Raw genomic sequence first — 27431 nt, forward strand, 5'->3', positions numbered from 1 at the left:
ATAAAGATTCCTGGGCCCTACCCCAGAATTTCTAATGCAGTAGGTCTGGGATGGGACTGAGAACTGCATTTCTAAAAAGTTCCTATGTGATGCTGATAATTCTGATTCTGATTCCACACTTCTGAGATTCGGTTTCTCCAACTATCTAAGGTAATGGGTGAGTTTTATTTTATTTTATTTTTTAATGTTTAATCTGTCCTGGACTGATGCTTTTGTAAAATACAATAAAAATGAATTACTAGAAAAATGAAATATTAAAAAGGTTTACAAATACAAGTCCTGTTTTAAAAACTGTCGCTTAGATTCCACATCTGCATACACACAGAATTCCTCTGCGAATTGTTATAAAAGTTTCCGAATGCTGACCCACAATGTCTGTACTTACCTCATTGTGGACCGGTTACAGGAAACCCACGATACACTCCTGGCCTTATTGAGTAGCGTTGGCCTGGGGGCCCTAGGGATGTTTCCTGTGTGAGAAATTCCTGCAGTAGAATGGAAGATCCCAAATTTAGGCCAGAATCTCCTACCCTTGCCATTGATGGTTAACAGTCCTTTCTCTTCGCCATCCGATATAAAGGGGGAGATGATGATTTGTTTCGGGTCTGGTTCAATGGTATAGACAGCTTCTTAGCATCGCTTACAGAAGAGCATTATAGAGGAGCTTCTATTGAAAAACTTTTAAATAAAAGTCTGGTCATCAGATCTCCCTTCCCTCTATGGGATCTGTCCCCCACTTTTAAAATACTATTTACTAATAATTGGCAACATATTTTGAACACTTACTATGTCCAGAAACAATGATAAATTGTTTATAATTAATGTATGTACTTTACATACATTATGTCACTTAAATTCTCAGCAACCTTGCAAGGCAGGTGCAATCATTATCCCCGTTTTAAGAGGAGGGAAAAAATGAGTCTTTGGAAAATCACGCAACTCGTGTGAGGTCATACAGTGGGAAGTGGGCACTTAAACCAGGTCCTGGTTTTTAACCAGCATGCTTTGCTCTTCATCTCCTGTGAGACCTTTACTGCAGAAATGCAGGACAGAAGAGGCTGTGAGCATGAATGCAAAGCATCCTGGAGAATGTACCAGGAGACCCAGGCTTAAGCCCAGACTCTGCCCCTAACTAGCTGAGGACTTAGGAGAAGTCATTTTCCCTGTGGGCATCATTGAATTGCCATCCATAATTTTCTTCAAGAATTAATGTTTCTCAGGGGGTCATAAGACATTCTGTGAGAAATGGGTTTGAGGTCAAATACATTTAGGGAAGACTGAATAGAACATCATGCTCTTTGAGATTCACATTGCCGACACCTTAAAGGGTCTCAAAAGCCTCTGTGGTGAAATGATTTTATCTAACCTAAAATTCCCCCGAAAAGTCACTGATCAGAAAAAACCTGTTAGGTAACAGTGGATCTTCATGGGCTACAGTTCTGGAAACTCTACCCTAAGGTTTTTCCGGTTCCAAAATTCTGTGTATCTATGACTGGTATTCTAGTTCATATAGAATAGGGGAAAAATGCTAATAATAATAGCAATAACAACAATAATAATAGCTAAACCTTATAGTGCTATCATTATGTGTTGGATGGATTAGAAACCCAGACACTGTTCTAAATGCTTCACATTTATTAATTCATTTAATCCTTGTAACCGCCCTATTATAATAATTATAGACATTAGTATTCCCATTTTACAACCGAGGTCACTAAGACCCTGAAAATAACAATTAAATGTCTCTCAAACTGAATCATTTCTTAAAGACTTGGCTTTTCCCGCATGCCCTGAGGAGACTATCAAGAAATGAAATAGAAATAAGTCCATTTATATTTTTTATGTTTTGCCTTGTGTGCATCATTTGCATATCAAAAGCACTCTAATGTGACTGTAATCTGCACTGTTTAATGTTTCTGACTTTCTTTTCCTCTCTCTCTGTTTAGCGTGGCTCACAGTCATTACCCTCTTGATCAAGTTACAGACAAAAGCCGCCTTCAAATTAGGCCTATTAAGATTTGTTTTTAATGAGGAGATAATTCCTCCAACAACACAAGCCAGATTCGGCTGGGGTATGATTATGCAATCAGACCGTCTCTCAGAAAGGAAAGGAAAAGCAGACTTTTGCCTCTTCTTCGAAGGTTTCCAGCCCGCCTTGAATAACTTGATGCCAATTCAAAGCCCAGGGAAAACCTAGTATTTGAGGCTTCTGAGTGATGAAGCAATCACGTGGCCTGTGCTCCTCTCTGACAGTGGGAGAGTTACTATTGCCAGGATCTGAACTTAGAAGGCACATTCTCTGGTTCATAGGACTGGGAATCACAGGAGGGAAGAGAAATGCTTTCTTTCCCCAAGTCTGAGCTGTGCTACTTGCATTGAATTCACTTGCCAGCCAGCCTTCCGTCTTTCTGGAACAAATCCCCTTCGATACTTGAGTACGACAATTTGATAATTAACTCCAACCTTTTGGGATTTTTCTGAGTGCTCTTATTTTCATTTTAATTATATTAAATAATGCAATAGTAATCTTCTGCATATTCACTTTCTAAAATGCTCTTCCTACCAAATCATTTCCAGATACATTCATATCCCTTTCATGCTCATCTTTGTCAGTCTTGGGTTAAGAAATCTTTATCTGTAACTTATTGAATGCCGCAACCGATCATTTCCTTATACGTAAGATCTACCTACTACCTCTGTTCATCTGAAAGTCTTTTACAATAATATGCAACAAGGAGAATGAATTGGGGCCATCATCGACTACGCATGCCTTAATATTTCATCTCTCACTGTAGCACTACTTTAAAGAGATGTGAGCTTCCTGAAGGATTTGTAAGCACGGAGCAACTTTAAATTGTTGCCTTTGTTTGTCCAAAATTGAACTTAGCACCATTGTTAAGGACTAGCTCTTAACCACAGGCTGGGGATATAAAAGAATCCTTTAGAAAGAATAACAGTTACTAATACTACACGTGACTCTACATGTAGAACTGGACGTAGTCACATGATGTATTTGTTCTGTATTCACATGGCAGAAACCAACCCGTAACGGCTGGGGGCTGAGTGAAGGAATCACAGGAAGTGAAATGGTCAAAATCAAGAGACCGAGGTCTAACTTGATCTTGAACACCATCCTACTGCATATGCAGGCACACACTCACAGGTGACTCACCGTGGTCACTCGTGTGAAGCTAGTGTCCATTTAATGTCATGTCCTTCCAGTTCCATAAATACTTGTTTCTTTTTCTGATTATTGTCCTTTTCACACCATATTCTGGATTTCTAGAATGCTCTTTACCCAAACATTTATGTGGGTCATTTCTTCTTTTCTCTTTCTTCTTAGCCCAAATAAATCATCAGAAAAGCTTTCCCTGAGCACAGTTTCAAAAGCAAATCTACCCAATCCCTCTTACTTTGTCTCCTCTCCTTGTCTATCTTCAAACGTGAATCTTATTTGATCTACTGTTTATTATTTTTAAACCTGTACTCCTTATTACAGTTAGATCTTTGACAGAAAAATGCCTATTTTGTCCACGGCTATATCTCCTCCCTAGAGAGAATATGACCAGATTGACATTTTACGTTTTGTTTGCTCAGAAGAATATATCTTCTTGCTCATATCTCATTGTTCGCTTTGGTTTTGATTTCCTAGTATAAATTTCCATCACTGGAGGCCAAAGTTGTGTTTTATGTGTATCCCAATTCCATCCTTTAATAAATCCCTTTATCCCCCATATATTTTGAGTGTGATTTTACCTGTTGCTTCTCAATGAATGTTGTAGGTAAAGATGTTGAAGAACTCTCTCCTTTGAGAGTTCACTTAATATTTCTCCCAGATGAACTTACTGCCTCACAAAAGGGCTCTTTGTCTTTCGAGTTTAACCGGCTCTTTGTCTAGGCTGGTATCCAGCACCGCAGGAGTAAAATGTCAATGCTCTCTATTTAATCAATGTTTTATTCTTGGCTTGTATTTCAATGGGGGGGGGGGGGGAGGAGGGGGAATGAAGCAGCAATTCAAATGTCGTTGAGGATTTTTTTTTTTTAGTCTCTTTTTAATTCCCGGTCTATGTTATGTGAATCTCAATAATTTATAATTTATTTTCAGTCTGTAGAAATCCCTTAGAGAAATGTGCTTCTCATTTGCTCCAAGACACAACAGCTGTGCTGACACTACCAAAGTCAAGGCTATCCTTTGCTCAACCTAAGCGGTCGTGGTCATTTTACTCCGTTCAGCTTTTGTGGGTTTTTTTGTCATAATTGGTAGACTTTATTGTTTGCAGAGCAGTGGTGGTTCCCAAAGTGCATTTTGTGGAACACTATCTTCCCCGTGCCTCCCTGCCCCCAATTGGTTTTAATGAGCCAGGGCTTTGGGAACCCAAGTCTTAGCCCAGTAACAGCTCTGAGACCTGTTAGAAAACCAGTGTTTAACTTTTAGCAGCTTCTCAGTGTATTTATTTGACTGTAACAGTGGTTCACGAACTGTGCTCCCCAGCCCCCCTGGGAACTTATCAGAAATGCAGATTCTTGGGCCCCACCCCACATCTACCAAACCCAAAACCCTAGGGCAAGGAGAGGCTCAGCAATGTGTATTTTCTCAAGCCCTCCAAGTGAATTTGATGTTGACACAAGTTTGAGGAACCACGGGACCATGGAAATTTTGTACTGGGATCACATGCCAATATCCCCAGGACACTGTATTCAAATCACCTGGGATACTATTCGGTAGGTCCGGAGTGTGGTCCAAGATGCTGCATTTCTCACAAGCTTCCAGGTGCTACATTGATGCTGTAGGCATGTGGAGTCAATTTTGAGTAACAGGATCACAAGACGCTTCCAACGAAACTAGAACAGGCATGGCTAGTATGCAGAGGGAAGAATATTTGGCTGTGTTCTTAGATTGAAATCATGGGGAAAGTGCCTCCCACTGCCCACCTGACCAGCCCTCCTCCAGCCGTCCACAGACCTTTGTTGGAAGTCAGGTGGCAAAGGCACCTGGCCACTTACCCTAGCCTGGGTTCAAAGACAGACACATGGCAAAGGAAGAAGTGGAGCTAGAGATTCTTGAGCTCAGGAATTTTTCTTGCACTTACAAGTCAAAACTTTATAGCTATGTGGTCCTGGGTAGCTGGCATAACCACTATGAGACTCATTTCCTCTCCGGTCAGTTGGACATACTAATAGTACCATGTTAATAATTGTAATGAAAGTTAAGTATTACATTCTTCCAAATGCTTGCTCTGTGGCACTTAGTAAGTACTTAATAAATGAGGAGGAGGATGACAACCATGATGATGACGGTCCCATCTAAGACTGACACATCCTGGGGCGCCTGGGTGGCTCGGTCGGTTGTGTCCGACTCTTGATTTCGCCTCAGGTCATGATCTCACAGTTCATGGGTTCGAGCTCTGCCTGCTTGGATTCTTTCTCTCCCTCTCTCTCTGACCCTCCCCTGTTTGCTCGTGCTCCCTCTCTCTCTCTCTCTCTCTCTCTCTCTCTCTCTCTCAAATAAAGAAAAGTAAAGTTAAAAAAAAACTGAAACATCCTGAAGTCAGCCTCGTAATTCAATAAAGGATGTGGAAGAAAAGGTCAAGTCATCTTAGTTTCCCTCCATGACTGGGGAATGCAAACTATATATTTTCCCCCTTGATTCTCTCTTTCTTATAGCTCCAGCTGTCAAAATCACCTACCTAGACATCCGCCAGATTTGTTTGTGAATACTGGAATGGCTGCTTATTTTCTTCTTCCTAGTATGACTGGGACGAAAACAGTCTTGTATAAAACTTTAAAACCTTCCCTCGCCTCAGAACATTCCACGGAAGATTAAGTATTTGCTTGGGCTCCAGGCCTTTTGCAGTGCGGATCTAGGCAAGAGGTAAGGCAGCCATGTGGTAAGAGGTCGTGCGGATCTAGACCAGAAAGGTAGAGAACCCCATGGGGAAGGACTGGGTCGGTGGCTACCACAGTGGGGACAGCAAAAAAGAGATGGGAAAGCCCGCAAGAGCTGGGGTTTGCGGTTGAGTCTGAGAGAGAAGAAGAGAAATTGTGAGAGAGCACCTGCTCCGATAAGAGGAACTGATATGTGGTCGAAGAGAGCTTTAACAAAGTCTCAGCCATGACCTGCATCTGCTGTCCCTCCATCTCTTAGGGGGACTTTGGTGACAAGCCACATTTTTTTAAGTGATTTTGGGAGGTCAGGCTTGTGACATTCTTGATGGCGACAACATGCAGAGATGGAGCTTGAGGTAATCTGGTATCATTTAAATAATATGCTTCGATGTTTTATAAGGTGTTGCGTCTATAGTCAAAAGAATACTACCTGTCTCCCTCTTCTATTCTCTTTCTCTTTCTTTTAGGAAATGAACTAGACCCTTACATTTTAAACATCCATCCTTGCCAAAATTAGTGATTCTCAAGTGGGGGTAGTCTCACCTTGGGGCATTTGGCAAGGTCTGGAGACAATTTTGGTTATTACCACTGGGGGGGGTGTTACTCGCATCTATGAGGCAGGGGCCAGGAATGCTGCTAAATACCTTGCAATCATAGGTGAGCCCCCCCCCAACAAGGAATTGTCTGCTCCAAACTGTTAATAGGGCCGAGGTTAATAAACTCTGGTCTAAATTATTAGAGATTTTCCTTCCTCAATTCCAACTGCCAGAAGGTGATTTGTATAATTCCTCTGATTATAATTTACACCCTTCTAATAATTATAATTCTAACAGAAAAAAATTCTAAGTATCAGAAACCTTGACAATTCTTACGGACTTTCATTCTATCTTCTTATTTATCACAGTAAATACCCTTAACAAACTAGCAATTTTCTCTGGAGACTCCTGCTGTAAAAATAAACTTAATTAACCACTAAATAAAATCTCCAATTCTCCAACATCAATTACTTTTGAAATTCCCTTGCCAGTAACACAATGTACGGTACATTTTATCTGATCAGCATGGCTAGTGTTTGCCATGCCAACTTGCATCTTGGAGAAGCTATTGCCAAGCATCTGAAGAGGCGATAAAGTCAAATGTAAGAGCCTCATCTGGTTTTCCTGAGCTCGGGCTGAGGTCTAGCCTGGGAACCGGTGAGCACGGGCAGTTGACAACACCTCTCTTAAGCTTGACTTCTCTTAAGCAAAATCAGTAGAAATGCAATTCAATTCACTGTCATGTCTCTGCCGGTTCACTCCAAGCTCTGATTGAGAGCCTTCTCGTCCGTGAGAAATAGTGCCTTCCAGTTGACCTTTGAAGGACCATTCAGTAAAGTTCAGCTCAGCCTGAAGCTCGAGGAAGGGTTTGTGCTATTTTGAAAAAAAATAAGGGAAGAAAGGAGGCGCATATGGCAAGTTGCCACTGTTAAAGTGCATCTATCTAAATGGAAATTTAGCATTTTCCCCTACCAAGAAAAATGTGGATCCAAATAGAATTTGAAAACTAGTAAAAAAAACTAGTAAAAACTAGATTCCCACAGAAAACAATGAATCAAAACTAATAACTGTTGATCTTCTTTTCTTCTTCTTCTTTTTTTTTTTTTTTCCAGTCAGGCCAACACCATATTAAACCATGGCCAATACCACTTCACTGCCCTTAATGTCCCTCTTCCAAAAACAAGTAAAATAACACATTTTAAAAACAACATAAAAACAATTTGCATTGAGTTCATTGTAACAGAATGTAAACCAAAACATATCTTTGAAGTTCGTGCACAGATGGCAGGTCCCAGCCCTCCCATGGTGGATGCTAAGCACAAAAGGGAGTCCTCTCCCACAGGAAGTTGAGACCACAAATATCCAACACTACAGAAATGGCCGAGCACTGCCCCTGTCCAACATGAGATGCATTAAACCTATTCATCTCCTTTTTTTTTTTTTTAAGTTTTTTAAATGTTATTTATTTACTTATTTATTTATTTATTTAGGGAGCAAGAGAGTGCACACGAGCTGGCAAGGGGCAGAGAGAGAGGGAGACACAGAATCCGAAGCAGGCTCCAGGCTCCGAGCTGTCAGCACAGAGCCCAGTGTGGGACTCCAACTCAAGGACTGCAAGATCATGACCTGAGCTGAACGAACCAAGCCACTCAGGTGTCCCAAACGTGTGCATCTTGTGAAGCAGTCCATCTCTGGTCTTCTGGGAGAAGTTTTTCTTTCAACTTGAACTTGTCAGTAGATTCTTACACAACAGCAACAGGTCATGCTCTCTTGAACCCCACGTTTTAGTGGGAGAGATGGATTTGTGCTGCTTTGTTTAATGTCTACCACCTGGTTCCCATGGTGATTCAGTAAGCATTTGTAAGAAAGCTTCCTGAAGTCTGGAGTCATGTTGAGCAAACCTTTTTGACCCCAACACATAGTTAGCAATAAATTTTATACCGTGACCCCGTATAAATATGTGCTGCATTCACACATGCACACACACACAGAGTTCCCTCAAGTACAGAATTTTCTCCGATCTTTCTTGTGTTTGGGCCTTTATACCAGTTCCTTCTGCCCAGATCATTGTTCCTACCGACTCTCTCACTGCCTTGTCTGTCTGGATGAGGTCTACTCATCATCTATGTTCCTTCTCTATCCGTGAAGGCCACAGTCTATGTCTAAGTGCCACGGTTCAACACTATAGAAAGCCCAGGGAAAAACTGTCCACTTATTTGTGATAAGACTGAACAAGGAAGCAAAATCATCAGGTTTTTTTTAATATCACTTTGATTAGAAAAAAATAGGAACAGTATTGATTATTACTTCAATGAGTCCTGTTTGCTTTTTTTTTTTTAATGTCTTTCAAATCATGGGAATATTAATTTTTAAAGGTCTTGGTTTAAAAATTTTTTTGAGGAGTGCCTACGTGGCTTAGTTGGTTAAGCATGTGACTCTTGATTTCGGCTCAGGTCATGATCTTGTGGTTCACAGGATCGAGATCCGCGTCTGGCTCTGTGCTGATGGCATGAAGCCTGCTTGGGATTCTCTCTCTTCCTCTCTCTCTCTGCCCCTCCCCCTCCTACATGCACACTTCTTCTCTCTCTCTCTCAAAATAAATAAACATTTAAAAAAATTTTGAGAGTCTTATTGACTTAGCTTGATCTCTTAAACGTTACAAATCTGGAGACTGAGCTCCAGAGAGGATAAGTGACCTTCCAAAGCCCATCTCGTTTATAAGTACAACTAGGATGAATGATCACAGCCTAAAACACAGAATTCTCCTCCAAAAGCACAAAGAATTTGTGTCATCAATGTTATGAAGGTAACAGATGACCCAGAATCTCAGTTGAGTAGAAAAATTGAGTCAACAGTTGAGTATAACAACTCTACAAACATAAGTAAAGATCTCTTGTACTCAAAGCTATGCAAGATTTATCAGAAAGTACAATGATGAATTCTATGCAGTCCTTGATTTTAATACTTTAGATTTAATCGTACCCACATTCATCCTCTTGTTTAACCCACAACTTAATTCTAATGGAGCAAGTGCTACATTTTCCCATTTTGAAATGAGAAAGTCCTTTTTCTGGCAACCTGCAAAACATCATTCAGAGCCCGAGGCCTCCATGGCTGCCACATATTGCACAGATACTTTGAGAATTCAGAGAAAGGAACGATTGACTCTGGTTGGGAAATATGTGTAAGGCTTCTTAGAAAATCTGGGATTTAAAGCATGTGATGGAGAGGCGCCTGGGTGGCTCAGTCAATTAAGCATCCAACTTTGGCTCAGGTCATGATCTCACTGTTAGTGAGTTCAAGCCCCACATAGAGCTCTGTGCTAACAGCTCAGAGCCTGGAGCCTGCTTCTGATTCTGTGTCTCCTCCTCTCTCTGCCTCTCTCTCTCTCTCTCTCTCTCTCTCTCTCAAAAATAAACAAACATCAAAAAACTAAAAAAAAAAAATACAGCATGTGATGGATTTCAACAAAAGGACTGTCTAAGGTGGCAGGTACCAAAGGATCAAAGAAGAAAAATGGAAAGAAAATTCTAGACCTACTACTTGGAAGATGTGGCTGCAGTCAGGCTACAAAGGACCTTGAATGCTGTTCCAGGAAGCCAGCAATTCCCAAGGGGTGTTCCACAGAGCACAGTCTCTGTTGGATGTCAACAGGGTCTAAACAGTGTTCTATCGCCAAACAGGTTTGAAAAGCACTGGATTAAAAGGTTTGACAGGGGGCGCCTGGGTGGCGCAGTCGGTTAAGCGTCCGACTTCAGCCAGGTCATGATCTCACGGTCCGTGAGTTCGAGCCCCACATCAGGCTCTGGGCTGATGGCTCAGAGCCTGGAGCCAGCTTCCGATTCTGTGTCTCCCTCTCTCTCTGCCCCTCCCCCGTTCATGCTCTGTCTCTCTCTGTCCCAAAAATAAATAAACGTTGAAAAAAAAAAAAAAAATTTAAAAAAAAAAAAAAAAAAAAAAAAAAAAAGGTTTGACAGGTCTTTTACTGCAGGACTGCTCAGAGCCTTGAATAGGGAACAAAATTCATAGCATTTCTGAGATTTATTTGATCACAGAATATCCATTTATGTTTTTTCCTTTCTTAAAACCCAGTTGACAGACTAACGTTCCATACGCCATACTTAGAGAAATAGTGCTGTTTGTGGCAGGAAACATTAATAGAGCTGAATCTTAGGAAAACTGACCTGACAACAGTGGGAAAGGCTTCCAAAGAGGGAGGTGAGGTACAGACGAGGAGACCAGATAGAAGGCCAGGGTAGGCATGCTGGTGAGGAGTCATGATTACCTTAAGATGAGTCCTCAAGTGGGAATAACAATTCACAAATCATTGTGCCCTGTAAGAAAAGAAAGAAAAAGAAAGAAAGAAAGAAAGAAAGAAGAAAAGAAAAAAGAAAAGAAAAAGAAAAAAATTGGAAGCAACTGAGGAATTTTGGACACAGGTTGGGTTTTAGATGGTTTTAAGGAATTATTTTTATATGTTAATTTTACATGTTATAATAGCATTGTGGTTATTGCTTTTAGAACATCTTCATATGTTAGATACATACTGAAATATTTACTGCTAAAATGATTAACTTGAAAAGAAGACAGCTTTAAAAAAGGCTTAGATGAAACAAAAATGGCAAGATGTTGATAAGGCTGATGAGTTATATTCGTGACTTTTGTGTATGTTTGCATATTTCCATAATAAAAAGCTGAAAAGAAAATCAAAGAGAGATTGGGAAGGAATATTCTTCACTATTTTAGGTTGGGTTCCCTAGGAAATTAGCTCCGACCTACAGATCTGCATGTAATTCTCTTAAGTTTAAACCCTGTAGGAGGAAGCAAGAGGTAGAACTGGGCCCAAGGAGATGTTGAACCATGATGTGGTCACAGCAAGACCTCAGTAGCTTCCTGCTAGAACGGCCTCACGGTCACGTGATGTCAGGGGGTCAGGCCTTTATGCACCTCTCTCTGCCCTCCCATGCAACACACATATTGACCAGTCACTGGATTGTGAGCTGCCTCTAGGGAACAGGCATGACTTAAGACACTATCGGGACACCCAGGTGGCTCAGTCTCTGTTAAGCATCTGACTTTGGCTCACGTCATGATCTCGCGGTTCGTGAGTTCAAGCCCCGCATCGGGCTCTGTGCTGACAGCTCGGATCCTGGAGCCTGCGTCAGTTTCTGTGTCTCCCTCTCTCTCTGCCCGTCCCCTGCTCACACTCTGTTTCTGTCTCTCAAAAATAAATAAACACTTTTTTTTTAAAGACACTATTTGGCTGACACTTCCCAGAGAGAGCCTCCAGTGTCCAGACTCTGAGCTTACGGCAATTGAGGTAACAAGAACCTCGGTCCTGAATGGGGAATCTGGACAGCATACCATGGCACCCAGCATACGTTCCATTTTCTTCATCTTTAAACATTTACAACACTGACATTTTTCTTCCATGTCACACGCAGTTGATGATTATGTGTGTGTGTTGTTTTGTTGGCTATTACAGAAGAGTAGCCTATTTGCATAAAAGGGGCACGTGTTGACAAGAAATAGATCTATTGCTTTAAATTCATCTTGCAAGTGGTTTTCATTGAACTAGCAGGAAACTAATGCCCTTTTAAAACTTTATTAAAATCATCTGGATATACTCAACCTAATAAAAGCAGAGTACACGGCTGGTGGACTTCCTGCAGCTCTGGGTCTAGAGCAAAAAGAGGCTTATGTGATATCCTACATTTGAAATTGTGGAGAAAGATATGTTCGTGGCCTAAGTAAATATGTGTTTTATGAAGCAGAGTCACAAATAGCGTCCCTGCTCCATTTCTGTCGGCGTGACTTTTTGCATGCCTTTGGCATTCTGTCCCACGTGGTGTCTTCATTCTCTGTGTGTCTACGTATGTCAGTGCTGTTTTATTGGGGCTGCCGCCTCTTCTGTTCATTCGAAGAACTTTCCCGTCTCCGTTCAAGCGAGGTCAATTCCGAAGTGAACCTGTACAAAGAGCTGTATCACCCCAAGCTAGAGAAGCATTTCCGTTTTCTCTTCCCAAGAGGCAAGCTATGCCTTCATCATAATTGGATTCTGCTTAATCTAGCCATTTTAATGATTAATTATAAATAGGAGCTCTAGGAGGGATGGGACAGCCATATTTAATGAGGTCACTCAGGTATCCGAGCACCTTTCTGGGGCATTGTGATCTTTTCCTGACTTTTTGCTCAAAGGGGTCAAATAATTTGCACCTTATTGTTGCGTTACTTTAGAATAATTGCCCCCACTGTTAATGAAAGATGTAAATACAGGTAAATTCACGCAAACACATGCCTCTACCAAAATCCAGCATGCAACCTCAATTACACTTGATTCCGGGGCTCTGAAATGCAAAGGAAAACACTGAACACAGTGGGGTAAAACTCCTGTACAACAGGGAGCTAGGAGGAAGTCTTGAACAGCATTACTCCAGCCAACATACACAAGCTTAACATTACTTTTTGAACCTATGGCCATGTGCATTAAAGATGAATATCTTGCCTATGAAAAATTAATGTCCCAGAGCTCACAGTACCGTTGTTTCTTTGTGAAATGGAGTATGCAGAATGTCTTTTAAAAATGCAGACTTTTGGTGAATAGATTGCTTTTCCTCTTTTGGCTTCCGCTAGTAGTTGGATAGGACCCTAAAGGAGTGTTAAGCAAATGAGCAAATAGTTATAAAAGCGCTCACCAGATTCACAGGAACATGGGAATGGATGGAGGCAGTGTGTGAGACCAATTTTCATCATCACGTGAAGCAAACAAGATGTCTCTCGTCCTATTTTTGTTTCTTGATCTTTTGAAAAGGTATATGCTGATTTCTCTTTTTTCGGCCAACAGATTGACTTTTAAACAAAGAAGACTCTTTTTGAAGGCCGAAAGAAGAAGAACTCCACTAAGGAGGGCAGAGCTGGCCTGGGGACCCTGTGAGTTATCAGGTAAATGTTATGTCTGGAGCACAGACTGAGATAACCAAGCCTCGTGGGGCCTTGGATCAATTTAATTCTGATGAATGGCCAGTTTGGTAAATATTATTTACATTACTACACAAGTCGGGTCTGTTCCATTCATGTTTGAACAACCCACACGGTCTGCTGTGGCATAGCCTCTCCAGTAATCCCCACGGACTGGCTTTCCCCACTGTTAACTCACAATTAGAAGGATAATTAGTAATGAGGGCACTTTGCTTTTGAACTAAAAATGAAAACATGAGTGAATAGCTCAATAATCTAGAATTTCAGCAATTCTTGAACCGCAGACCTCAAAACTATATTCTCTGAGATCTACAAAGATGGTAGGATGACTTTTAAAATTTTTCTTCTACTTCTGTTTAAGGAATAACGTTGCTAAACAGTTCAGGATTTCAAAAGGCAAGAATGTCAACCATAGTTCTATCCCTTTCATACACGTTTTTCTTTATCAGCATTTTCTATCGCTCTTTATTTACATGTATTCATTTATCCATTGACTCACTCATTCATTCTCTAAGTCTTCTTAAGCACTAACATGTGTCGGCCAGTGGTTTAGGCCAGAGATCAGCAAACATCTTCCATGATGGGCCACGTAGTAAAAGACTGAGATTTCCAGGGCCACCCAGGCTCTGTTACAACTGCCCAGGTCAGCCATTGTAGGGCAAAGACAGTCATAGACAATATGTGAACAAAGATGGCTGGTGGTGTTTCAATAAAGCTTTATTTACAAAACAGGCAGCGTGTCAGATTTGGCCAGCTGACCATGGTGTGCCAAACCCTGCCACAAGGCCATGGAATTATCGAGACAAACAAAATAGGCAAAATCCCATTGAACATACATTGCAATTGGGGGAGCCAGGTAATAAATACCAAGCAAATAATTTCAGAGAGTAACTAGTACAACAAAGGAAATGTATTTCTTATATTAGAATGATAGTATACCTCCAGTATGGTGCCCTCCTTTACTGAATTGAATATTATTTTGTGAATGTTTTCTACATAGCCACACAATCTTCATATTTACTAGCCTCACAATATATTGCCTAGTTGCTATACCATATTTTTTAATGTTTTATTTATTTATTTTTGAGAGAGAGAGAACAGGCCGCAGGGGTGGAGGGTGGCGTGCAGAGAGAGGGAGAGAGAGAATCCCAAGCAGGCTCCACACTATGCCTGATGCAGGGCTCAATCCCACAAACCATGACATCATGACCTGAGCTGAAATCCAGAGTCAAATGCTTACCAACTGAGCCACCCAGGCGCCCCAGTTGCCATTCCATATTTCACTGAATCCTTCCTCTATGTGTATATTTAGCTAAACCTAATTTATGAGCATACAAATGGAGGGAGCAAATAAATGAAGGTGTTCATCTTACAGTAAACTTTTTGCTAATTCTTTGTTTCTGCTTTGGACATATAAGTCCAATAACTCTAGATCAGGAAAAAAGCAGACACGAGGAAGTTGAATGTAAAAAGTGTTTGCCCTGTGCTAAAAAATTTGTCAGTGTCAGATATCCTGCAGTTTCAGGATGGTCCTGCAAATCAGGATCCAGAAGGCTCGACTGTTTTGAAGAAAGGGAGCAAACAAGTGGGAACCTCACACTTCTGTTCAGAGCCTGTATTTTGCCCCCGCACATTAGCCCCTCACAAGTAGTATATTGGAAACAAAATCTCTCAGAGAAAGATGCTCACGTTCAAATGCATCATGCATTGATTGAGTGCTGACTGGATGCAAAGCACAGCACATGGCCCTTTTTATGGGAATATTTAATGAATGTGACAAAGCCCCTTCTCTCCAGGTGGACACAGGGACCTGCAGGGATAGGATAGCTTCAAACCCATATCAAGTGATAAAATATATGGAAGGTAAACCCTATTCCCTTCTGCTTAGTATCCAGAGTAGAGAAAGAAAATGCATGGGACCACGACCTCTCTTTCAGAAGTATTGGCTCCTAACGTGCTCTTCTCCTTGGAAAGAAGAGTAACCTCTTTGATACGAGGGACTGGAGAACATGGGGGTGCCATGCTTTCTGTATTCTGTATTCTTTTTGTCGATACTGATAGCGACAAACATATATTACGGGAGTTTCTATGTGCCAGAGAGCAACATTTTCATCTATTCAACCCCCATGACAGTCCTGTGAGGTGCTACCATTACCATCCACTTCTTAGAGATGGCAAGACTGTCACAGAAACGTTGCGAGCTGGGTATTTCTTGGCTAATGAATGGCACGGCCAGGTTCGCTCACGTGTCCAACGCCACGATCAGAGCTCTCAACTTCTCTGCTCTGTGACTCACCTGAGGGGTCGGCTCTGTTCTGCCATGATGTCAGCCAACCTGGGAAGGGACAGTGTCCGGGCCGCTCCCCTCTTTGATGGAGGCAAAAAAGCAATTTCCATGTTTCCTGGGCTTAGCTATACCAATTGGTAGATTTGGTAGAGGTGGACAGAAAATCCAGTCCATGTTCTTCCAATTAGCAATATCAGCTACAAAACTAATCCTTTCATCTCTCTTGGTTTAATTCCTGTATCTATTTTCTCGAATTTTGGTTCTCAATTTAGAGGGAAAAGGATGTGATTCTTACCGTAAACGTCTAACATATGTACGGCTAACAGTAGTAAGCAAGATCAGCTAACAATAATTATGGTAGAGCAGTCATTGTGCTAAATGGTTTAGTTATGTATTGTCTCTTTGAATTTTCACTGCAATCCCAAACGAATTGGTACTACATATTCTGGAAAAGGAAAGAGGGCTTAAATTTTAGTCTGTCAAATATCCCCAAACAAGTCAGTACTATATGTTACAGAAGAGGAAAGAGGGATTCACTTTTAGGCTGTCACATAGGCTTCTGGTAAATAAAAGGGGAATGACCATTTTATTAGCTACATGGCATATTAATAAGCAAACCCCACACTTGATTGCGGTGGTCTTTGATGTTAACATCAAATAATTCTGCCTCGAGAGAGACAGTATGAGCAGGAGAGGTGCAGAGAGGGGTGGGGAGACACAGAATCCCAAGCGGGCTCCAGGCTCAGAGCTGTCAGCACAGAGCCCAACGCGGGGCCCGAACCCAGGAACTGCAAGACCATGACCTGAGATGAAGTCAGACGCTTAACCAACTGAGCCACCCAGGTGCCCTCTTCCGATATTTCTTAGGACGAAGACCGAAATCCTCAACACTGCCTTCAAAGCTCTGGAAGGTCTGTCCCCTGTCTGCTTCTCCAGCCCCATCTCCTCCCGCTCCCACGTCTGCACCCCGTCTACACTGGTCCGGTTCAGTTCTGGGGCTATCTCATACTACTTCTTGATCTTCCCTATCCCAGTTTTCACATCCACGCACATTCTTGTCTTTTAGGCCCCCCCTTCAAAGTTACTTCCTCAGAATTTCTTACCTGCCAGCCTAGATCTCCGTGTGAGAGGTCCATATCCTATCCTGTGCCTATACTTCAGAGGACTTATCTCAACTTGTATTTGTTTGCTTTTTGTGGGTTTTTTTTCCGACTTCATTTAAATAAAGCTCCATGAGGGCAAGATCCGAATCTGTCTTGCTCACCACTCCGCTCTCAGTGCCCAGCACAGTGCCTGGCACATACTCACCCAGTACATATTGTTGAATCGGGGCCCCAGGATGCAGTTGTACAGGCTGTGTACTGCCCAGCTCCAGGGGCACCATCCACACAGACGATATCAGTGACGCTGCCTGGATGGAATGAAAGAAGGAATAAATAATGAGTAAACGAAACCGCTGATACTGAATTGTGTTATTGCGGTGGGGCACCTGGGTGGCTCGGTCGGTTAAGCGTCCGACTTCAGCTCAGGTCATGATCTCACAGTCTGTGGGTTCGAGCCCCGCATCGGGCTCTGTGCTGACAGCTCAGAGCCTGGAGCCTGTATCGGATTCTGTGTCTCCCTCTCTGTGCCACTCCCCCACTCATGTTCTGTCTCTCTCTGTCTCTCAAAAATAGAGAAATTGTAAAAAAAAAAAAAAAAATGTTTTTAAAAAAAAGAATCGTGTTGTTGCGGAACATGATATTTGACATCCAGTATTTCCTAAAAACCGTAAAACCCCAGGTAGTTACATACGCCTTGCACGTATGTTACACGGAAGCAGTTATTTGGGCATTTTATGTGTTCTGAATGAGATCTTTTTTGCTCTCCTCTGAGAGAGCACTTTTTTTCATACTCTTGAACTTGGTCCACAACCCTCCAGGTGCCAGTATAAAGTCCCACTCTGGCTTCTTAATTGTACAGGGATCTCATTTGTAACTTGCAGGTGAAAAAGCGCTAACGCTGTATTCCATTTGTGAGTCAAAGTGTGTTTTGAATATAGGATTCTTATTCAATGGGACCCTTGGGTAATATCTGTAATGTATTATAATATGCTGGTAAAATATATACAACCCTCGGGGGAAGAAAAAAGTGACACCCCAAAGAAGATGATAGATCACAGTATTGAAAGCTGGGGTAGCTGGCACAGGGGACTTTAGATAACTAAGTGTCTATCGGAGATAATAAATCTTGGCCATGATACCAGTCTCCAAGTCTTGCCACACATCTCTACTCTGTTTATTACCCCAGGCTTCCCTGCAGCAGAAACGGAGCCATGATTATTACTAATGCCATTTATTAATAAACTTATAAAGGGTAGTGGCTTAAAAAAGTAAAATGGGAATTCTTTTGCATGAATTTGGGTTGGGTGAAGCGCGGGTTTTTTTTTTTTTTTTTTAACTATTTATTTTTGAGACAGGGAGAGACAGAGCATGAACAGGGGAGGGTCAGAGAGAGAGGGAGACACAGAATCCGAAACAGGCTCCAGGCTCTGAGCTGTCAGCACAGAGCCCGACGCGGGGCTCGAACTCACGGACAGTGAGATCGTGACCTGAGCCGAAGTCAGACGCTTAACCGACTGAGCCACCCAGGCGCCCCAAAGCGTGGTTTTTTAAGCCCAAGAATTGCTACATCATCCCCAATACTTGTCACCACTTCAAAATCCTTGAATGTCAAGTTTCTGCATTCTCCAAAGAGACTATCAGGTCCCCGAGGACAAGACCTAGGCCTTGAATTTGTTTTTGTATCTAACTTACATGCACTGACAGTGCCTTGCACAGAGAGAGTTGGCAGGTCTTGAAACTGAAGTAATGACTCAGTGAAATCACTAAACCAAAATGGCTTAATTAAACCTGAGCTAAAATGCCACACTACCCCTAAAACATTGGTTTTTCAAACTAAGGACAGAATATTGACTTGGGCAAGTTTCTCATCTCGAGTTAACCCTGGAGACAGTAGGTGCCCTGACGGGCCACCCGTAAACTTCCTTCGGGGTTGAAGGACTTATCCTCCCTGCTAGAAAGCACCCTTGGTTGTCTGCCCACCTTGGGAAAAGACGCTACCTTGCCCTCTGCCAGTACCTGGTCAACACCACTGGAAAGGCCAGGCCTCCTCTCTCCAACTCAGGACGATGTCGCAGGGTCTCCCCAGCTCCAGAGCTCCCACTGGGGTCTGCTGAGCTTTTGCTGAGAATGCAGAACAGCCCAACCTCTCTCTCTCTCTCTCTCTCTCTCTCTCTCTCTCTCTCGCTGCCCCATCCTGCTTTTGTCCCACCCCGTCCCCAGGTGTTGATCCCAAGAGCACTTCCTAATCAACCTCCTAAATGCTAATATTTGACCCTGACTTCGCTTCCCGCAGAGCACAACCTATAACCCATGCCTCTCTGTTTCCACAGAAAGAAACACAAAGGAATCCATTCAAGGACTTCCTTTCCCCCATTTGAACCATTTAGTAACAAATGATGTTATTATTTGAGAAAGCTACTGGATCTTGGGAGCAGCTGCGACAGAGAGTTGGATTCACACTATTCACGTAAGGCAACACAAAGACTCTGGTAGCCAGGAGAAACAGGCCACCTCTTCCTGCATTCCCTGGGAATGCTGCTCCCCAAACAACACGAACGAGCTCAGGGGAAACAAACGCACACTTAATTATGAGCCGTGTCAGGAGTCCTTTGCATTTTTAATTGACCTCCAGAAAACTTGTTTCCTTTCATGCCTGGTTATCTTTCGTTTATGTTTAATTTCTCAAAATACGCGCTCACGTGATAACCCTTTAAGAAATCGTCTAAGGCATTGGGTGCCCAGCTGGCTCAGTTGGTGGGGCGCGTGACTCTTGATCTCCGGGTGTGAGTTCGAACCCCACAGTAGTTGTGGAGATTACTTAAAAAAAATCAAATAAAAAATAAATTTTAAAAAGCACTCTACGAGATTAAAGAGCCATCGTTTTTCCTTGGAAGCGTTATAACAAAATATACTTAGTGATAACACTAGAGTATAATTATGCTTCATAATCTATCATAACTATCCATGAGGCTCTCGTACAAGAGTCGGCAAAATACGGGCTGGGGAGAAATCTAGCTTGCAGTGAGCAAAATGCAGCCACGTTCATTTACAGATTGTTTATGGTGGCTCTCATGCTACTATGGCAGAATCAAATAGTTGTGACAGAGATGACATGGCCCACAAAGTCTGACATATTTACTATGTGGCCCTTCACAGAAAGAGTTTGCTGACCTCTGTTTTTAGTATGGTAACATCTGGTGATCCCAATCAAGGATAAAATGAAATAGGAAAAGTTTGTTGAGGGAGAGTAGCATTCAATGTGTATGCCTACAAACACATACACGCACATGCACACACACGCACAGAAAAGAAAAACTCTCTCTGGTCTTTGAGATTAGAGGTGAATGTTTTATATTCTTCCTTTTGTGTTTTTTATATTTTTCACAAGAAACCACGTATTGCTTTTTTTTTTTTTAATAAGAAAAACAGTAAGTGCTATTTACCATTTGTGTTTCTTCTTCACGACCATTGAGAATTTTGTCATGAGTTGGCTGTCTATAAAAAATACATTTATCAGGGGGCACCTGGGTGTCTCAGTTGGTTAAGCATCCAACTTTGGCTCAGGTCATGATCTCACAGCTCATGAGTTCGAGCCTCGCGTTGGGCTCTGTGCTGGCAGAGCCTGGAGCCTGCTTCTGAATCTGTGTCTCCCTCGCTCTCTGCCCCTCCCCCACTCATGCTCTGTTTCTCTCTCTCTCTCTCTCTTTCTCTCTCTCAAAAATAATAAACATTAAAAAAATACATTTGTCAGAAGTGAAGTTAGAGAGCAGCTCTGAATGTGTGCAAACTGAAGGGTTTGTTTCATAATACTACCCATGTCTGAAGAAAATATGTAAACAATGCAATGTGGAGAAGCTCGGCCAGCTACTGGATTAAGCATCCAGTTGGCCATCAGAAGTTTAAGAATTAAAACAAAAAGCAGCAACAACAACCTTGGATTGTTTTTGTGACAGCTGGCTCCATTTGGTAAGCGTATACACGTAACTGTAAGAAATATGGCTTATTCAGCCTCCCGTTTGTAATGCTTTTTAAATTCTCCCATTGATGTAGAAACACGGCCTCCATTTTCCAAAACTGGGCCATTTCTGGGCTGTAAAAATAGCATAGTGGCCCTTATAATAACATAACTGGTTTTTGAGCACTTTCCTTAATGCTTTGTACTGTGCTTTGTACTGTGCTTTGTACAGTGCTTTGTACTGGCATTTTTTTTTTTTTTTAACAAAAGGGGAGAAAAACTCTCTCAGCCTATTTTTCAGCTGAGGAAACTGAGCCTCTGGCAAGTTTGATAGGTGGCCAGAGGGTCACCAGCTAACACATGGCTTAACCAGAAATCAAGCCACCTTTCTTTGACTCCCGAATCTGAGAACTCACTCTCCAAGCTATGCAAGCGATCTCCTGACCGTTTGAATGTTGCAAAACGTGACCTATCCCCAGCACCTGTCATAGTGGGCGCGCATAGTTAGCACTCAGGAAATATCTGTAGAATGACCAGAAAGACTGTCCTCTTTTTTAAAAATTGTTATTTAATTTTTATTTTTTATTTTGAGAGGGAGTGAGCACATGTACGTGAGAGAGGGCAGGGGAGGGGTCAGAAGGAGAGAGAGAGAGAGAATCCAGGACTAACTGTATTAATCCAGGCACCCCAGGACCATCCTCGTTAGTCTGTTCAGTAAGAACCAGTACAAGGAAGGGTGAGTTGTGACTTTCACAAGTATCGGGAGGCCGTGATTTTCACACATCAGATTATCTGGGAACAGTATTTTCAGGTGATATAAAGCACTAGCACACTATTTCTATGTAATACCAAAAGATTTCGGATTTTAAATAACAGTTTCAGGACAATTTTCGTGTAAACGTGTTATAAGACCACATTGATTTCATAGTCAGATAAATATTAAACTTTGTATAGCAGTCATATTTGCTTAAACTGATATTACATATTAACATCACATGGAAGCATACCAGAATGTGACTTAGATGTCCCTTTTCTTCTACTCTCTTAAGCATTTTGAAAACGCTGTGTCTTTGCCCACTAGAAACTTGGGACTTTTTTAACTTTTTAAACTCAAGCAAGTAGTCCTGTATTTCTGACTTTGCCACCATGGATCTGGGTAGAGGCTGGAAAACATATCTATTCATAATTGTTTTTTCCTATTATTGACTCAAAACAGAATGGGTTTTTGACATTTTGAAATTAGTGTTACTTAGCCACACCAAATGAAGAGTCAATTATTGCCAGATCTTTCTATTTTATAGATTGAATTATGCATTTCTGTATCCTTCCATTGAATCATGCATTTTGCATTAATATAATGACAAAGTAAAACTTGGGTTTGGAACTGAAATTTAAAAGTTGACAGTTCCCCTCAAGTTGTGGCAATTTGTGTTTTCATTTAAAATTCATTGGAGCGCCTGGGTGGCGCAGTCGGTTAAGCGTCCGACTTCAGCCAGGTCACGATCTCGCGGTCCGTGAGTTCGAGCCCCGCGTCAAGCTCTGGGCTGATGGCTCGGAGCCTGGAGCCTGTTTCCGATTCTGTGTCTCCCTCTCTCTCTGCCCCTCCCCCGTTCATGCTCTGTGTCTCTCTCTGTCCCAAAAATAAATAAACGTTGAAAAAAAAAAATTTTAAAATAAAAAAAAATAAAATAAAATTCATTAATAGAGGGATGCCTGGCTGGCTCAGTCGCTAGAACATGTGACTCTTGATCTCGGGGTTGTGAGTTCAAGCCCCACACTGGGTGTAGAACTTACTTTAAAAAAAAAAAAGTACTTAGGGCACCTGGGTGGCTCAGTTGGTTGAGCGTCTGACTCTTGATTTAGGCCTAGGTCATGATCCCTGGGTCATGGGATTGAGCCCCGTGTTGGGCTCTGTGCTGAGTGTGGAACCTGCTTAAGATTCTCTCTCTCTCTCTCTCTCACTCTCTCTCTCTCTTTCTCTCTCTCTCTCTCTCTTTCTCTCTCTCTCTCACTCTCTCTTCCTCTGCCTTTCTCCCTGACTTGCACATACTCTCTTTCTAAATCAAATTAGAATAGGGGCGCCTGGGTGGTTTAGTTGGTTAAGCGTCCAACTTCAGCTCAGGTCATGATCTCAGAGTTCATGGGTTCAAGCCCTATGTCGGGCTCTGTGCTGACAGCTCAGAGCCTGGAGCCTGCTTCAGATTCTGTGTGTCCCTCTCTCTCTGCCCCTCCCCTGCTGGTGCTCTGTCTCTCTCTCTCTCTCTCTCAAAAATAAAAATAAACATAAAAGCATTTTTTCATAAACAAAATGGAATAAAGCAAAAAATAAAATTTTAAAAAGTACTTGATTCTTACAATAATTATGTAGTAAATGAAAATACATTAAAAAAATAAAATACATCAGGGGAGACTGGGTGGCTCAGTCCACTGAGCGTCTGACTCTTGGTTTTGGCTCAGGTCATGTTCTCAAGGTTTTGTGAGTCTGAGCCCCATGTCCAGCTCTGTGCTGACAGCATGGAGCCTCCTTGGGATTCTGCCTCCCTTTCTCTCTGCCCCTCCCCCTCTTGCACTGTCTCCATCTCAAAAACAAACTTAAAACAAATACGTTAATAGAGAAATGAAAATAAATTGTACTTACAAACCCTCACCAGTGCCAGCCTTGACAGAAGGCCAGCAGAGTGGGTATTTTATCATTATCTCCATTGGCAGAAGAGAAATCTGAGGCTCGGAGAGATCAGGAAACATGGCCCACGGTCCCAGCCATAAAAGAGCAGAGTGGGAATGTGAATTCAAATGTTTTGGACTCTAGGGTAGAGTTCTCAACCTCAGCACTTTTGACATTTTGGACTGGATAGTCCTTTGTTGTGGGGGCTGTCTTGGGCATCGTAGGATTGAGCACTATCCTTAGTTGCTTATTAGGTGCCACTGGCACTCCCCTCCACACCCCACCCTCCCACCCCTGCCAACTGCCAGGTTGTGCCAAGTTGTAACAACCAACAATGTGTCCGGATTTTGCCATATTTGCCCTGGGGGTGGGATGCAAAATCGCCTCTGGTTTGCAACTACTGCTCTAAAGCTCCTGTCTTAAGCGCTATGCTTTTCTGCCTGCCTTTCAATTTAGGTCAAGATCACCCTTTGCAGAATGGGCCCCCAGGAAACTTGTTCCAGTCTATGCACATCTGGGCCTTGGCCAATGTGTAGTTTCTCCCTCATTCTACCTAGGAAGGAAATGCCTGCCACCCACAATCTGGGGTGGTTTGGGATGTGTACCCAAAGCTAAAATTAATAAAAAATATAATGAATTGCCCTGCTCTCATTACCAGAAATCTGAGCCAGAACTGGATCCATGTGCGCTGGGATGAGATTGTTAGAAGGGGAGGGGAGTGGGAAGGCTTATTCAAGCTCAGAGTACTCACTATTTCACTTAGAATTAATTTGAGGAAGAAACAGAATAAGAACAGCAAAGTCATCAAAGATGATGGCTTTTCCTTTATGGCCCTTGGCATCAGAACAAAGAGCCTATTTTTGTGGTCTTTTTGGATATCCAGAATAAAGGGAATAAAAATGTTTAGGTAATGTTTGGATGGTTTGGGGACCGTGCATACATTAGTGATAGGTCAATTAATATCTGAACAGTTCAAAGAGGCAATTATTTTAATTTATAAATCACTTCAGAGGTAGGGAACTGCCATCCCTTCATGTGGTTTTTACAAATAAGAGTGCTCATTGTTACGTGTGTTTGTGTGCGTGTGCGTTTCTACCCGTGTCATTCTATCTGGCCTGAATTTTCCGACCAGATCGCATACCTCGGTGATTATGTATTTGTCTCTAGAGCACTGCCAGATACATAAAGCATTGTATCTGCAATTTGACCCCTGGCTGAGACCACCCTATTTTTCGAGTTTTCACTATGCTGGAAGGTACCACCATGCACGGTGTTGCTTCCAGAAACGGACTTCTTACATTACACTCTAAATGGCAGAGTCTGGGAGCTAAGACTCCCCAGAGGGTTATAATGCCTCTTGGTAATCACTCAAAGAGGGGAGAGAGCCCAAGTGATTTCTGGGCACAGGGGGTTTATTAGACACTTTAACAGTCGGTGAAAAGTCCTCCAGTGGCAACTTAGAGCTTTCCTTTAAAACCATGTCATAAGCATCCCTTTATTTTATTTTATTTTATCTCATTTTCTTTCCTTTTCTTTTATCTTATTTCATCTTATTTTATCTTATTTTGTTTGGCTGGGTTCAGTTTGGTTGGTTTTATTTATTTTGTTAAAGATTTTATTTTGAAGTAGTCTCTACACCCAACGTGGGGCTCGAACCCACAACCCTGAGTTCAAGAGTCACATTCTCCTCTGACTAGGCCAGCCAGGTGCCCCTATCTTATTTATTTTTAATTACTGGGTAACAACAAAGTACCATGCACTATGCAAGACAAAAACAATCCGGTGGTGAAGGCAAACTAGGAAGCTGGAAGTTATAGTATAGTGTGATTAGTGCGATCATAGAAGAAGCATACGTGAGGAAGCAAGACTGAAGAAAATATGTTGGTTGGGGAAGCTTCCAGAAGGGAGTGAGCTCTGCTTCCGAGCTGAAAGGTGAATAGGTGTTAGTTTGGTGAGATTTCAGTCAAGACTCATAAAGATCCAGGCAATCATAAATTCACTGATAGCCTTTGCCATTACATATGCCCCTTCCCTTTTCATTGAAGTTTCTTCTATTGCAAATAAATACAAAGACCATTATATAGTCTCTATTTATGCCCTTGGCGTCATTAATTAAAACATCACAAGTATTACTGAGCATCTGCTTCATGCCTGGCACTATTCTAGATGCTAAGGTACCACCTGCAGACCACAGACCATTCCTACTTTCAGGGAGTTTCATTTTTGTGATGGAGACAGACGGCAGCAGGAAATCAAAGCAGAGGTATTCCCACAGCCTCGATGCTGCGAAGACGAGAAATGACAGGGTCATGTGAAAGGCTGTGCCCTGGGACAGAGGAAGAGGTCTCTGAGAAGGTGACATTTCAGCTGAAACTGAAACCAATGGGAGCCATCCCTGAGACCGGTGGAGAAGGTAGTCCAGCCCAGGGAACGGCACAGGCCTTGGGGCGGGATGATCATGACCTTGTGGGGAAGCCGAGATCAGCGAAGGCACATCATGGAAGACCTTGTGGGCCATGCTAAGATGTCTGGATACCGTTCAGCTTGGATCTTGCAGTCAGTCCTTCTTAGGATTGGACAATATTAAATGCGTTCCACTGGCTGGAATGAGTGATCTTTCTTTGCACTGTGGCACATCCCAATATTCAGCGATGAAGCGTTTTGTTAGATTTCCACTTTCTACCTTGACGTGATATACCTTTTGGCGCAATGCACTTCACGGGGAGAGAACAGACCAGGTGGCCTGAGTAACAGCCTTTAATTAGAGCCATGTCCATTTGGGCCCGAAGACCAGGCTGCTGGGCGCTGACCAATTGTTCAGGCCTTTTCTTGAAGGAAGAGCAAAACGATTCTCCTCCACGGTAATCCCAGCTCTCCACAGGGGCAACGTGTCCAGTCCGAGTGGGATTTCTATCTGTGCTGGCCTGCTGCCTCATCAATAATTAATTCCCTTCCTTAATCATAGGAAATGTTTGGGAAACTGAAGTGAGGAGGAGAGGGTCATCAGCAGGGATGTGTGTGTTCCAAGGGCTCCCTGGTGCATTTGCTGGTTCCCCTCCTGCCTCAGCCCGGAACGACGGCAAGAGTGCACATTTACAAGCAGGTGCACATGGGTGCCCACCTCAGGTCCGCTCCCTGCTGGTTGTATGGCCTCAGTTCCCCGAGTCTGTCAAATGGAGCTAACGCTTGGCTCATATGGCTGTGATGACAGAAACCTCAGGACACTCTCCTACTCTCTGTAGATTTTCTCACGTTTTCACGGCAGCTTTACTTCTCTGGATTCTACTTTTTTAGCAGACTCTCAGGCTTTAAAGCCTGCAAACCAAGCATTCGTATTTCCTCTGTGGCCATTGTCTTCAACTGGAAATGAGAACAGAAAATTATTAACTTGGCTTCATTTTATCATCACCAAAGAGTGGCAGTTAATCAAGGTGCTGCTTATAAAGAAAACCGTGAGATCCTCTTTCTGATGAAAGCCTTACCTACAGGCCACTGTTTGTTATTGAAATCGTATCAGTGCCTTGTAAACGTCAGAAATAGAAAACAAGATGAGGGCTGGAGCAGGAGAAGCTTGAGAGGGAGAATTCTTAGGGAAGTGAACTTATATTTGGCTCACCTGTAACAAGTTACATCCTATTGTTAGGAAAACATGATCATGGTATTACAAAACATTTACAGATGTACAGTTAAACATTTTTCTTTTGGTATTCTAATGGCATTATCTCATTGCATTCAAACAAAGAATGTTTGCTATTATGGCAGGTGAGTTAATAGCGTTTTAATAGCGTTCTGCTTGGAACTGCATTTATTTTGAAACTTTTCAAATGGTTATTTTGAGAGGGGAGGGTACCCTTCAGAATCATACATCCCATCTCTTCCTTCTGAAGTTTGTTTTGCAGCAGTTCATCTCAGTACGCAGAGGCAGTGGCAGGCCATGTGACGTTGAAAGAAATCTAGATAGGGACTTGCTTTGTGATGAACTGCTAACACTTCACACGGGCGGAAGTGTAGTGGCAGAGGT

At 42.3% G+C, this 27431-nt stretch overlaps 1 protein-coding gene across 29 annotated transcripts in view; it reads right to left on the bottom strand.

The window, feature by feature from the left end:
* LOC147583560 (uncharacterized) overlaps positions 1-27431 on the bottom strand; it is a 321362-nt gene that overhangs the window by 137545 nt on the left and 156386 nt on the right. For 14 of the 29 annotated variants that reach the window (XR_015248312.1, XR_015248310.1, XR_015248308.1 and 11 more), the window contains 2 exons: positions 25607-26770; positions 16996-17098 (listed from right to left, as the gene is read on the bottom strand). Coding sequence is in view for 21 of the 29 variants with exons in the window: in XM_086697664.1 (XP_086553790.1) it covers positions 16996-17098; positions 25607-25928 (425 nt within the window). In the remaining 8 variants the exon portion in view is untranslated. Of the gene's footprint in view, positions 1-12011; positions 13071-16995; positions 17099-25606; positions 26771-27431 lie in introns of those variants that run through there. The other 15 variants (XR_015248305.1, XM_086697670.1, XM_086697676.1 and 12 more) reach the window with 3 other exon arrangements.

The sequence above is a fragment of the Puma concolor genome, chromosome A2 (genome assembly GCF_028749965.1).
Source record: "Puma concolor isolate L17-30 chromosome A2, mPumCon1.1.hap2, whole genome shotgun sequence".
NCBI lineage: Eukaryota > Metazoa > Chordata > Mammalia > Carnivora > Felidae > Puma > Puma concolor.